Here is a 14,912-nt window from a genome sequence, read left to right as displayed (position 1 = left end):
AACATCTGTACGAATTCTAGACACAATTTCTATCGACTTCGTACAAACATATGCCTCAAGATTCCCTACAAGGGTATGAGAGTCAGGATTCACATTAATCCGTCTTGCATTGTGTAAAAAAAAAATAAAAAATTAAATAAATACACAGAGCAGAGTATCTGGTTCCTGGAACCTCTACGAAGTGACAATTCAGAGACTGGATCACGCTCAACGAATATCCATCTCACTTCCATAAATTATCTGCTCGATATGGTCGATTTCAGGCCAGACAAACTCAACAACATTTTCACTCCTGCAAACGGGGATCGAACAGAGGTAACTCCAAACATACTCTCACTAAGATTTCTCACTAATAAGGGTCTCGTGCAGTCCTGTACACAGATAACGGAGAGCTTTTTTTGATTTCTCTGAGCTCACTCAAACTCCAGGCACCTTTCTCATCAATTGGTCACTACGCATATTTATGCATTTCTTTGACTACTTCAACTCATCTCTTGATCACTCCAGAGATGCAAAAAAGACAGGATGATTCTGCCATATCGCACATAGGCATGCAACCAAGCGTATCTATGCCTTATCGAACCAACATAAACAAAAACATCCATAGTACGGTTACCTATGACTCCTTTCAATCCGCGACCTAATACTCCGGGACGCAGCTCCTAGTTTCTTCACTTGACCGAGGAAACATTCTTTCCATGCCTTCCTACACCTTAGGGCGTGGACATTGATGAACTCGTTTATCTATGTTTTTTTCTCCTTTCCTCGGAACAAATCTCCATCACTTTCAATTATCAGGAAGATTGTACCGCTGTGCTTCTGAGGGTGCATCAACAGGTATAGCCCTTCACTGGCCCACCTGACTGTCTTTTGTTTCTACCTCCATCTCGCTGCAGCAAGGGCAATGCAAATCCTCACTATGAGTTCTCGTAAGCACCATTACATCTTATTACCTTTATATAAAGGAACTACCACTTTCATGTTACTCATTGGTATACCTCTTCATGTAGGGCCTATTAAGCCTACGTCCACTTTACAAAACCACCGGTGCCGTGGCATATTAACATGAATCTCAAACAACTAATGCTGTTCTTCCTTGCACCTCTACACACTTGTCACCTTCGCTTCTCGCTTAACAGGTGTTTCTTTCCTATTCGCTTTCAATCCTACAAGAAGATCACGTGATTTAAAACCCCTTTCTCTTCCATTTCACCACAGCAATGTAATCCTGCACACTTACCCGGAGTTATACTATCGGTAATGTCCCGTTTTTCTGCATTACCCTAGCCATCACCTACTCCATGTTCCATCCACACCTCTTACAATTAACAATAAGGAGAGGTTGTCACGCCTTGATTGTAATCGTGTACTACCATACTATATGTGCACTCTGTCACCCAATCGACTTCACAACACACAAGAGCGTTCAGTGACGATGACAACTTCATCCAAGGCGATCTCCATTTATATCCATTTAGCGATAATGGACAATCGCAAACGCTTTATGCAATCCTAAAGACACAGCAGATACATGTGATAACAACCTGGATTGCCTCTCTGTCTATAAAGTACTTCTTATAGACATCTATGAAGAGGCGACACAATCACCGCTACACATTTCACATCCCACCAGTGTTTTCCAAACAGCCAGTGGATAAGCCTTTGCAACAGACTATCTTACAGAAGCGCAAAATTCTAAACAGATACAGCCTTCATAGGAACTGTCCGCCTCTATTTTCGTATTGAAAAAAAAAAAATTAATTGACACATATTGTTGCTCAATACGTCAGTTGGGGACTCCCATACAGCATGGCTAATTCAGCTGCTTATTTACGTGAAAAGATCAAGTTTTCTTACCGTAAACAGTGTTTTCCATAGATAGATGAATTATCCATGCTGACCCGCCCACCTTCCCGGACAGTTCTAGCACACCTACCTTGCTTTGATATTGACTGAGGAGCCTGAGGTAATCCTGTCAGGATACAGGAGGGAGGGAGGGAGTACCTAGCTAAAAGTGTTTGATAGACTTTGAGAGCTCCGCCACCTAGTGGCATGGAGGACGTACCCATACAGCATGGCTAATTCATCTATCTACGGAAAACACCGTTTAAGGTAAGCAAACTTGCTCTTCTCCAACACTGCACGAGGGAAAGATCCCACACAGCTGGAAAACTTTGAGGGGAAAAAAGTGTTCCAGAGTTCATGCTTAACACTTTCATTTCCATGCAACAGTTCTGTATGTTGCAGTTGAGGACAACCCTCCTTTAAACCATATTATTCAAAGCTTTTGATACAATAGTCTATCTCTATTGGAGCATTCCAATGGCTAACTTAAGAGTCAGCAGTTTGTGCAATGATTTCTGTGATAAACTAGTGGATGTTCCCTGCCTAGGAGATCATCATCTTATCGGAGACAATCTCAGAGAAACAGTTGCTCAAATCAAGAAGCAATATAAGAACATGCCATACTGGGTCAGACCAAGGGTCCATCAAGCCCAGCGTCCTGTTTCCAACAGAGGCCAAACCAGGCCACAAGAACCTGGCAAGTACCCAAACACTAAGAAGATCCCATGCTACTGATGCAATTAATAGCAGTGGCTAATTCCCTAAGTAAACTTGATTAATAGCAATTAATGGACTTCTCCTCCAAGAACTTATCCATTCCTTTTTTAAACCCAGTTACACTATGCACTAACCACATCCTCTGGCAACAAATTCCAGAGCTTATTTGTGCTTTGAGTGAAAAAGAATTTTCTCTGATTACTTTTAAATGTGCTACTTGCTAACTTAGCTCTAAAATCGACTGAGGGACTCATGAGGCAATACCCACATGGGAACTCCAGCACATTCTCGGTAGAGCAAAAGATCTATGAGCTAAGAGAAGAGTCCATTTGGCACAATAGAATGATGTCACTCATGTGTCATGGTTAATTTGTCCTGCTGTAAGAACACCATTTATGGTAAGCAAACTTGCTTTTCTTTTGTAATAGCAGTGCGTAGAATTGGCATGTACAGTTATTAAAGTAATGCATGGTTGCTGACAAAGTTTCTCCAATGGCTGCTGGCTACTTAGCTTTCCGATATCTATAGAAGCCATAATTTGGAAAACCAGAAGTGTCACATGACTCCAAATTTTAAGTGATTGCCACTGAGATAGTATGAAATGTAAAATGTAGTCTTTCCAGTATTTTCCATCTGCCTTTCCACTACTGAAACCTTCCATGTTTTATGGTAATGCATGCTAGATTGAAAGATGGGCATAAATCCGTGCTAGACCCTATTCATACTTAATGCAATTTTAGTTGAATGCGTTGTTAAGCAACCCGTGGTTCTTCTGGGAATGTTAATCGTTAAACCACACTTGCCCTTGTAATCCTGCAGCACTTCCTTAGCGTGTGCTGTACATTATCCCTACCTTCCATGAAGAGGAAATGAGAATTACCTGAACAGTTTTATCCTTTCAGTGCTTAAGTAAGATCTGTGCAAAATAAACTCAGAGGGCCTAATTTTAAAAAGCATTTACACGCTTAAAAGAGACTTTTACACATGTAAATGCACTTTACCTATGTAAGTGGGCTTTTGAAAATTGCTACGGTATATGCCATTGAATTGTCCATAGGATTTAAGCGCATAAGTCTACTTTAGACGGGTAAATGGCTTTTGAAAATTGCTACAAACGTATGTTACGTTTACACCTGCAGATCCTTTTGGAAATTATCCCCAAAGTGCAGTGAATACATCAATAAATGGTTGACTTTGTCACTTCTACTTGGTGAAAAGATAACCCAGTCTTGTACTATACTGTAACTTGGTGCAGTTTGTTTCAGCTTAGTCTGAATGTTGCATTCATCCTTAGGATATTGTTTTCAATCTCACATAAAAGTATTTTTACATTTATTTTTCTCATATTTTAAAGCAGTATCTCAATATAGCAGACAAGAACATCACAGATGTGCTGAAAATTAACACCTGGGAATGAATACAGTAGTTAGCAGCAGAAAAAACATTTTCAGATGTTTATTTTGTGTATTCAGTTATAGAAGTAAGGGGGGGAGGGGTGGAGGCTGAGCAGATGATAACCATGGAACATTAAAACAGATGCAACCAAAAGACATAGTTATGAACTGTATTTTATTTCTAGAGAGGCTCTTAGAAACATGAGGGCAGCAAAAGACTGTATGGCTCACATACCCTGCCTATCCACTCAACTAATTTCACTTTATAAATCTTTTCCCTCCCTCAGAGATCCCCTGTGTTTATCACATACCTTCTTAAATTCAGATACTGTTTTGTTTTTTGCCCCTGAGGCTGTTCCGGGCATCCATTACCTGCTCTGTAAAGAAATATTTCTTAAGATTAATCCTGAGTCTACCCCCTTTCACCCTCATCCAATAACTCCTAGAGCCTCCTATCCTTTGAAAGAGGCTCGCCCCCTTTGTATGGAAACTTTGAAGGTATTTAAATCTATTCTCATATCTCCCCTATCTTGCCTTTCCTCTAAGGTGTACATGTTTAGATCTTTGTCTGTCCCTATATGCTTTAGAACAGCGCTTCTCAACCGGTGTGTCACAACACACCAGTGTGTCGCCAAGCACCGGCAGGTGTGTCGCGTGCTCCTGATCTCTCCTGCTGCTCTTCCTTCCCTGCTGCCGTTGCCACCGGGCTATCAGTACGTTCAAACCCAGTGGGAACGTCAGCGGTGCTATAAGAAGCTGTGGCACCTGCGGCTGGCCTTTTCTTCTTCCCGTGGGAGTTTGAAGCCTGTGTGTGTGTATGCATGAGAGAGATCAGGTGACTGGTGTGTGTTTGTATGTGTGTGAGAGAGAGAGAAAGTGATTGTGGGAATGAGAAGCCTGTGCATGTGGAGAGAACAAGCATGGGAAAACAGAACTAGCAAGCAGCTATAGATCCCCACACAGAAATAATTGTAAAACTATACTAATAAGCAGAATAAATGTTTCAAAACAGCTATGAACAGAATAACATCCAACAATTAAAAACTCATAAATACTATTAAACATTCTCCAAACACCAATAAAATATTTCAAAAAAGCAGACATCACATAATATTAAATAATTAAAATGGCAGTCAATCAAGAAAAATAAACTTAAAAAGCCACCTTTACTTACCCCCTCCAGCAGCTCTCCTACTCCCCTTCCAACCACCAGGAAGGAACCAGAAGCCATAAAGTGTCTCTGGAGATAGACCCTCTCATGGCATGGGTGGAGGAAAACCTACAAGAGATCTCTGCCTCCCATATCGCAGGAAAAGACGTCGTCTCAGCAGCTTCCTCAGCAGAGAGAGCCGGACCCGGGGGAATGGGTGCTGTTGACCACAGCCTTCCAATTAATAGTAAAGTGCTGGGGCCTCCCAACCATGGACCTACTGGCCACCTCTCTCAGTGCCCAAGTCCCCAGGTTCTTCAAACACAGATGAGAGCCACACTCCCAAGGGATTGACGCTCTCGTCCAGACCTGGCCAGAAGAAGACTTACTGTACGCCTTCCCCCCATGGCCACTACTGGGCAAGATCATCTGCAAGATAGAACAACACAGGGGACTAGTTCTACTAGTGGCCCCGGATTGGCCAAGACGCCCATGGTACGCAGACATGCAAAGACTCCTTGCGAGGAGCCCTCTGTGTCTACCGCCACACAGGGACCTTCTCCAGCAGGACCCGATTCTTCACGAAGATCCATCTTGATTCTCTCTTATGGGTCTGGCCCTTGAGAGATCTCGCCTGAAGAAGCGTGGTTACTCAGAAGCCGTGATTTCAACAACCTGATCTGCGCATGCAAGTTCTCAACATCTCTGACATACATATGGATCTGGAGAATATTCGAAGCCTGGTGTGAGGACCGCGGTATGCTCCCACGGACAGCCAAGATCTCCATGATTCTGGAGTTCCTATGTGATGGTATGAAGAAGGGTTGTCACTCAACTCCCTCAAGGTGCAAGTAGCAGCCCTCTCCTGCTTTAGAGCTGAAGTGAACGGAATCAATCTATCAGCTCATCTGGATTTGACCCGTTTCCTAAAAGGGGTTAAGCAACTTTGCCACCCCTAAAGTGGCTGGTGCCCCTATGGAACCTCAATCTGGTATTAGACTTCCTAGTGGAGGCTTCCTTTAGATCAACGCGTGGTCTGTCCTACGCCTCTTAACATTGAAGAAGGTATTCCTGGTGGCAATATGTTCAGCTCGTCACATCTCCGAACTACAGGCACTATCCTGTTTGGAACTTTTCCTTAGGTTCACTCCTGGAACCATACAGCTGCACACCATCCCCTTTCCTACCGAAAGTGGTTTCCGAGTTTCATTTGAACCAAGCCACCTCCCTACCATCTCTGGATGAACATAAGGACTCTGAAAACTCACGCCTTCTTCGCCATCTAAATATTGGCAGACTCCTGGTACAATACCTAGAAAGATCGGAACCGGTGCGCAAAACGGATCGCTTGTTCGTTCTCCACAGCGGGAAGAATCAAGGAGAAGTGGCCTCGTGGGCGACCATAGCTTGCTGGATCAAGGAAGTAATCAAAGCGGCCTACATAGAGGCAGGAAAGCCCTTACCCATGCAGGTTAAGGCTCATTCTACTAGGACCCAGGCAGTATCTTGACCAGAAACCAAACTGCTGTCGCCGAGATCTGTCGGGCAGCAGCATGGTCCTCCCTACACACCTTCTCCAGGTTCTACCGCCTGGATGTTCAAGCCCGAGAAGACGCAGCCTTCTCAAGGGCAGTACTCTTGCCCTGTCCGGGAGTAGCTTTTGTACATCCCACTGGTTCTGAGTCCATCTGGCTACACACTAGGAAATGGAGAAATTACTTACCTGATAATTTCATTTTACTTAGTGTAGACAGATGGACTCAGCATCCCGCCCACGGCTGCCCCAGATAAGGAGAACCTCGGGAAGTGAACCTCGAGATTAAACAAATACGGGTAAGCCGTTGCCTACGCCTAGTTCAAGACACCCGCAGTTGTCCGGTGTCTGCCTTAATTGGTTGAGTGTGCTGGCGGTCTCCAGTTTTTGAATCAGTTCAATCAAGTTAATCAGTTCTAATCAAGTTTGTTAAGCAAATATATATCCACAATGGCTTTTTGAAGAGAATACTGAAGAGCTGAGGTCACTGCAGGGGTATATCTAGGGTGACGTCAGCTTTGAAATCTGACTCCGTCTCCCATCTGCTAGCAGAAGAGCACATAACCCACTGGTCATGAGTCCATCTGTCTACACTAAGGAAAACGAAATTATCAGGTAAGTAATTTTTCCATTTGCCTCTACTCAACCAGTTTCTAACTTAGCCAATCACTCTAGGGTATATATCGAGTGCTCAATTTTATTTATAAGTTGCCTATGTAGAACTGTGTCAAAGGCCTTACTGATATCTAAGTATACTACATCTAGTGCTCTCCCTTGATCCAATTCGCTAGTCACCTAATCAAAAATATTGATCAGATTTATCTGACAAGATCTACCTCTGATAAAACCATTCTGCCTCAGATCTTGCAGTCCATTGGATTCCAGAAACTGCACTATCCTCTGTTTTAGCAGTGATTCCATTAATTTGCTCGCCACAGATACCAGACCAATTAGCCTATAGTTCCCAGCTTTTTCCTTACTTCCATTTATATTAATATGAACCAAATTTGCCAATTTTAAGCCTTCAGAACTACTCCCGACTCTAAAGAAGCTTTGAAAAGGTCAGCTAGTAGAGCTCCAGAACCTCTCTGTTCCTAGTACCCTTGGATGTATCCTATCCAGCCCCATAACCTCATCTATTTTTAGTTATCTCCTCACGAACACCTTTTCTGAAAATCGATTGAAGTTTACTTCACTTTCAGTTTTATTTGTATTAGTTTTATATGGGCCTGCTCCTGACCCTTCCACAGTGAACACTGAACAGAAATATTTGTTAAACAATTTCGCTTTGTCCTCAGTTTGTTCCTCCCTTTTACCTGAGTTACAATGCAATTTTTGCACTTCCTTCTAACATATCTAAAAAAGTCTTGCCCCCGCTGTTTTACAGTTTTTGCTATATTTTCTTCCATTTGAATTGTTGTATTCCTGACTACTTTCCTACCTTCTCTTAGCTTTTCCAGATATAGTCACTTGTTTTCCTCTTTCTGTGATCGCTTGTAGTTTATGAATGTGAACCTTTTCTCCCTTACCTTTTCAGCTTCTTCTTTAGGAAAATCAGTGGCCTTTTCCATTTATTTTTTCCTAATAAAAAGGTTATTTCCTTTTATAAATATTCCCTTTTAGTTTTTCCAATTGCTCTTCTACTTGCCTAGATTTTCCTATCCAGCTAACAATTCCTTGAGTTACTCCCCCATTTTAACAAAGTTAGTTTTCCTGAAGTTTCGGACCCTTGCCTTTGAATGAACCTTCATTTCCTTTGCTCTGGTACTGAACTACATTATCTGGTGATGATGGTGGCTTATATCAATCATCAGGGTGGAACCAAGAGTCAACAGGTATCAGAGGAGGTAGATGCGCTCAAGGTGTGTGCGGAGCAACATTTCCTAGGCATATCTGCCTCTCCCATTGCTGGAAAGGGACAATATAAGAGCTGATTTCTTCAGCAAGAGAAACTTAGATCCAGGAGAATGGGAGCTAGCAGGCAAGGCCTTTTAGCTTCTAGTGGACCATTTGGGGTTACCGGATCCAGACCTGTTGGTGACCTTCAACATCTCGAAAGTTCCACGCTTTTTCAGTCACAGGCGGGACTCATGCGATGGGTATAGAAGCTTTTGTTCAGGAGTGGCCACACGGGTCCTGCTGTATGAGTTTCTGCTCTGGCCTTTGATAGGCAGGCTGGTCCAGAAGATTGCAAGTCAAACCAATGCTGTCCTTTTAGTGGCTCCAGATTGGGCTTGAAGGCTGTGGTACGCTGATCTCCAGAGGCTTGTGGTGGACAGTACCCTCAGATGGATCTTTTACTTCAGGGGCCCATTCTGCACGAGGATCCGGGTCGATTCTATCTTAACAGTTTGGCCATTGAAAGATCTTGGTTGTTGAAGTGGGGATATTCATCTGCTGTAATTTCCATTCTACTTTGGACCCGGAAGTTTTCTACTCTAGAGTTTGGAGGGTCTTTGAGGCCTGGTGTTCTGAGCAAGGAATTCAACCGCTCAAGATGGATATTCCTTTGATTTTAGAATTTTTACAGGACGGCTTGCTTAAGTGTTTTGCCCTTAATACTTTGAAAGTTTCAGGTGCAGCCCTGGCTTGTTATAGCGGGAGAGTCAATGAAGGGCCTTTGTCTAAAGCTGTTCGGAATTCTGAGCACCTGTTTATGCTCCAAGGTGGAGGTAAAGTGGGAGCTCCGGCGACATGTGCAACAATAGCCCGTTGAGTTAAGGAGGTCATTATTGCAGCCTATGTGGCTGCTGAGGTTGCCTTGCTGAAATAAATTAAACCGCACTCCATGAAGAGTCAGGCGGTATCATGGGCGAAACTTCATTTGTTGTCACCTGCAGAAATTTGCTGAGCGGCAACATGGCCATCTTTGCACATTTTCTCCAAGCATTGCCGCTTGCATGCTAGGGAGGACGCCGCGTTTGCGCAGGCGGTATTGATTGGACTGCTGGAAGCTTTGTGGAGATTAGCTTTGGTATATCCTACTCATTGGGACTGATCTGCCTGAACACTGAAGAAGGAGAAATTACTACTTACCTGATAATTTCCTTTCCTTTAGTAAGGGCAGGTTAATCCCAGACCCACCCTAGGCTGTCGATGTTTAAATTTGTGGTTATCCTTTCTTCGGGCGAACTATGCAGAGTATGATTCCTGGGCTTTGAAGAAATCTGGTAAGTGGCTTATCTAGCCCTTAGTTTACTAGATATGTTCCTTCTTTTGGCTAAGCTCAGTGTTCCTATTGTTGGGAAGCCTGAATGGTTGTTTGGAAATAGTAATGTTCAAGTATAATCAGTTTTATCCACAGTTTGGCTTTTCCAGAGAATACTGGCAGGTTGATGTCAGGGCGGACCTATATCTTTTGCTCCTTCTCCATCTGCTGGCAGAGGTGCATAACCCACGCATTTGGATTGACCTGCCCTTACTAGAGGAAAGGCAATTATCAGATAAGTAGCCCTTTCTCCTTTGTTTTGCACTAACAATATCTGTAGGCTCAGCATAACAAGAAACTCTTGTGTACCTTTCTGGTGGCTGGCTCACTAAGCTGCCTGCAGGTCTCTGCTGCGTGACATGCACTGTGAGCCTCTACTGGTGGGGCAGGAAATAGCTTTTTAACTTGGGCCTCATGTGCTTGGTTAAATGTCAGAATCCTTTTATTTTACCTCCTGCACATTAAACGTTGAATAGAAAGCTCAAGAAGTGCTATTTCTGGAGCAGGCATCAGATGAGTACTTGTAAAGATGCCAGGCACCCCTGGCTGGGATAACCACATCTTGTTCACTGGCTTTCTTCCTCCTTATCTCCCTTTACATTCAGAAAACATTTCTGCCTTGATATCGCTCTCAGATTTTACTTCTGTGTTGAAGCAATTTTTATTTCACATAATGTGATATCTAAAAAAATGATAGCCCACTGATAGCAGGTTCATGTAATTGCTGTGCATTGTTTGCTAGTAAAGCAATTGGACAGTCTGTGCTTTTGCTTCCTTTGTGCATTGAAGCAATAATTATGGTGTTCAAACCTTTGATGTAAGAGCTACATTTTAAACGCTACCAGACTAGTTTATTTTATTTTTTTCTTCTTTAGTCTCCCAGTGCAGTACAAGCTGAAAGAAGGCCTGGGAGGCAGAATTTCAAATCTGAATCAGTGTGACATTGAAACTATAGTTTAGTTGCTTTCAAAGCTGTCCTCCTCCAAGCACACTTCATTTCTGACAAGGAAATGGACTGTCAGCGGTCAGTTTGTGAGTAGCTTGCTCAGGGCAGTTTGTTTTTGGAGAAACATTCAGACCATGACATGATATTTTGAGCCCCCTCAAAACCTAGTGAAAAGCAATGTCATGTCTGTGTTTACGTTTGCCAGATTTCTTGGTATTGAAATTATAGTGTGGATAATAAAAGATCAGCAGCCTCCAGACCTCTGCAACATGAAATGGAGAAAAAGATGACGAGATGAGATCTGAGCCAGCCACATCACATCCCTCTGCTGCAATTCAGTCTTCTAGTGTCTTTAACCTCCCTCCCTTTGGGACCTTATGTAAGTGCTTTTTACTGGCAAGGGAATTAAAATATAAAAGTAATGGAGCATGGGTTAGCTTCTGTTACACCTGTCAAATATTGAGAGAGACATTTAAACCGAAATGTACAGGGAAAGGAGGTCTTTTGATCTCTAGTTCATCATTCTCGCTATACGGTTGCTACCTGAGATGCGTCAAACTTGAATGACCATTTTATTCTTAGTTTTGCTCCTATGGGCTTTTAGTCCTGCTTTTGTTAGAGAAAATTGGCATCATAAGTCCACAGATATTGTAGGGCAAAACATGCCCGTCTTCAGCCTGTCACAGTTGGTCTGGGTCAGGTATATCACCATATCTTGAGTTCATTTCGCCTAACAGAGAAGCTCATACGTACCCTTCATGGTATTTAATGTTACTGCCAAGTTAGAGAGCAACCCTAGAATTTCCATTTCAGCTGCTATTTACTTCACTGACTGCTGGTAACGTTTGTAAATGACTTTCTCTCCCATGCTCAAAATCCTATCAAGATTTTCTGGGGCTTTTGCTGACTTTTTCTTCTGAGACTGTTTATAGGTGGTTCATTGCTTTCACTGTGCTGTGCCCATGCGAGTATGAGAACAGAGCGGTGCCAAACCAGCTCCATAGATAGTTTAAAAGAGCAGAAGGTACTATGAAGATAACTGTCATGAGCTGACCCCTATGTTTTGCCTCCGTGACTTGTAAGAAAGCTATACTTGCGGTGAATGTGGAAGATGTGGTAGGCCAGATTGACAAATTGAACAATAGTAAACCACCTGGACCGGTTGGTATGTACCCCAAGGTTCTGAAAGAATTAAGAAATGAAATTTCAGTCCTATTTCAATTAATTTGTAACCTATCATTAAAATCATCCATTGTAACCGAAGACTGGAAGGTGGCCAATCTGACCCTGATATTTAAAAAGGGCTCCAGGGGTGATCCGGGAAACTATACACCAGTGAGCCTGACTTCAGTGCCGGGAAAAAATCGTGGAAACTGGGACAGGCAATATTATGCATAGTTTTTGCCCTTTGAAAAACTGTACTTGGACCGGTGCGTTTTAATATATTTATAAATGATCTGGAAAAGGATACGACACATGAGGTGATCAGATTTGCGGATGACACACAGTTAGGCAGAGTGGTTAAATCTCAAGTGGATTGTGATAAATATATCAAATCTAGGCAATGGTATGAGCTAATGCCAGTAAATATGCAAAGAATGAGGTGTATTTTATAACCTGACTCACAGAAGAGCGTACTTCCTAAGGTAGGAGGCAAAGAAGGCCAAAGGTCAGACTTTTATTTTTTTTTTAATTATTGCCTGATGACATTGTTTGTCCATTATATCGTCATGTATGTTCCTTTGTCAGCCACCTAGGATAGCGGCATGTAAACAAACATATAACATGATTTGAGGAATGGGTCCTGGTAGACTACAAATTGTGCGATAGGACATCAGTCACCTCCTCAGATATGTGGGACTAGTATGGCTGAATATTGCATATAAATCTGTCTTATTTGGTTTTCTTTCCTTTCACCTCTTTCAGCTGAAAGACTTTCGAGAGAAAATGCAGTCACTGTTTCCAGCCATTCCAAGGCCACCAGAGCAGTCGGCAGACTCTGAGACCTTTAGCTGGGAGAAACTACTCAAATCCAAGTGAGGGACTATATAAAGAATTCCACAATGCTGCCTTACAAGGACCTGGAAACCGTCTCTTGATGGAAATATGTAAATATGTATAGAAGTGAAAGAATCAGTGGTAATTGCTTCACTGTGCAAAAAACAAAGCTCAAAGTAAAATGTGCATAATGGTTCAAGTTAAATATTTTGCTCATGGTTTCCTCTTTTCTTTTTTAATCCTATTACTGAAAAGACTGGATGAAAAAAATGACAAAAATGGGAAAACATTTAGTTAAAAATGGGAGTGTGTATCTAGTTTCTAACTGAAGTGGAATCACTACATCCCATAGACTATAGAGGAGCTGTGTCATATTTTTATGTCGGTTTCATCTGTAAGACTGAAACACAGGGTATTAGAGATGCATTTTCAATAAATTATTTTTCTTTTCTATCCGTGTTTGATGTATATTTATTGTTATTGCTTATGCCAGGCTGGCATGAGCCAGTGGCCTGACTTTAATAAATCAGTGACTTTTTTTTGTAGACCTGAGTTTTGTGGATTAATTTATTTTTTGTGATGAAGAATGAGTGGTACACATCAGTTGCATATCTAGCACAGGACAATGCAGTTTCTTAGCCACGGGAAGGGTTTTCTTGTGCGTTAACAAGTAAAGGTATTCCAGTCTTTGATCTTGGTGATCTTTCCTAATGTAAGTGGGGAAGGACCATGTCATTCAGTGGTAGAAATCAGATTCCCTGTACGTACCAGGATCAGTCCAGGACACCTGGGTTGTGACTCCGCACCAGTAGATGGAGACAGACTAAAACTTGTGGGCGGAGCCATATAAGCCCCTGTGCCAGTCACAGCCCCCCAGTCTTACTCTGTCTCCAGTAGGTCTGTCTCCAGTAGGTCCAGTAGGTCTGTCTCCAGTAGGTCTAGTCACAGCCTCTGAGTGGCCTGAGGACTGATAGTTAGTCAGGGTCTTTGTGGTTTTAATGGTTTCGGTTTATTGGTTTTGTTCATTTTAAAAAAAAAAAAAAAAGAAAGAAAAAGGAAATTTAAAGGTGAGAAGACACAAGAGGAAGCTGTCCGTCCTGCCTCCCAGGGGGGTGGGAAGGTTCTGAGGGGACCATCCCCCCCTGGTTGAGGCCGCTGCTGAGGGTCGAGGACCCGGCCTACCACAGGCAGCAGCGTAGGGGGTGACACCGGGGAGCCCGGTTCACTCACCCCCAACAGAAGCAGGAGACTCAGGACTCCGGACAGCGGCAGGTTTGAGTACAAAAAAAAAAAAAAAAAAAAGTGGTAGAAATCAGATTAGGGAGGGTAGTTTTCAAAAGCTCACATAGGGTTAAAAACTTGATCCCAAATTTTCAAGGCACACAAATAAGTCCACTTTGAAAATCGAGATGTGTACTAACATACAAACACAAAGTTACACCATCTTTCAAGCAGGTGCACCTTGGTGCATGTAAATCTGTACACATATTTTTGAAAATCAGTATGCACATAAATCCTTTCCCTGCCCCCAAGAACTCCTCTTGCAGATAAGTGTAAAAGTGCACGAGTAATCATGTGCATACTCGTAATTACACACGCCTCTAGCTGAATTTCAAAAGCCGATTTATGTGCATAAACTGGGTTTTGTGTGCAGAAATTCTACTGAAAGTCAACCCTATAATGGCAATTTCTGTTTGTGCCTTCTGGAAACCTTATGTTGTACCTGCATATTATTCCTGGCACAAAGTTTTGATATGTAAACTAGTAACTGAGGAAAAGGGGAAAAGCATTTTGCTTAGGAAGTGATCATTATTGAGTGGTGCTCACATTTTTCCTCTCCATCTCTGTTCATTCTCCTCTTTCTCTATTTTGTTGGCTTTTCCTTTGTCTCTTCTGTTTTGTCCTTCTTTTACTGTTTCCTGTCATTTCTCCCTGCTTTATTTATTAAACTTGATATACCACCTAATCCCAACTAGTCCATAGGCAGTTGACAATTAAATATTGAACGAACACATTTATTCACATTTCTCCTTTCACCTTCCCTAAATAGTCCTCCATTGCCAGGTTCTTGTGGCCTGGATTGGCCACTGTTGGAAACAGGATGCTGGGCTTGAAGGACC

The 14,912-nt window shown here is 42.5% G+C and overlaps 1 protein-coding gene across 2 annotated transcripts in view; it reads left to right on the top strand.

Moving 5' to 3' along the window:
* TMEM242 (transmembrane protein 242) overlaps nt 1–13,337 on the top strand; it is a 29,572-nt gene extending 16,235 nt beyond the window's left edge. The window contains exons 4-5 of one of the 2 annotated variants that reach the window (XR_003855778.1): nt 11,000–11,173; nt 12,721–13,337. Coding sequence is in view for 1 of the 2 variants with exons in the window: in XM_029596718.1 (XP_029452578.1) it covers nt 12,721–12,834 (114 nt within the window). In the remaining variant the exon portion in view is untranslated. The remainder of the gene's footprint in view (nt 1–10,999; nt 11,174–12,720) is intronic. The other variant, XM_029596718.1, reaches the window with a different exon arrangement.
* Nucleotides 13,338–14,912: the final 1,575 nt, after the last annotated feature.

Source organism: Rhinatrema bivittatum, chromosome 3, assembly GCF_901001135.1.
Source record: "Rhinatrema bivittatum chromosome 3, aRhiBiv1.1, whole genome shotgun sequence".
NCBI lineage: Eukaryota > Metazoa > Chordata > Amphibia > Gymnophiona > Rhinatrematidae > Rhinatrema > Rhinatrema bivittatum.
The sequence above is the reverse complement of the archived record's forward strand: the minus strand, read 5'-3'. Positions and strand labels throughout refer to the sequence as shown.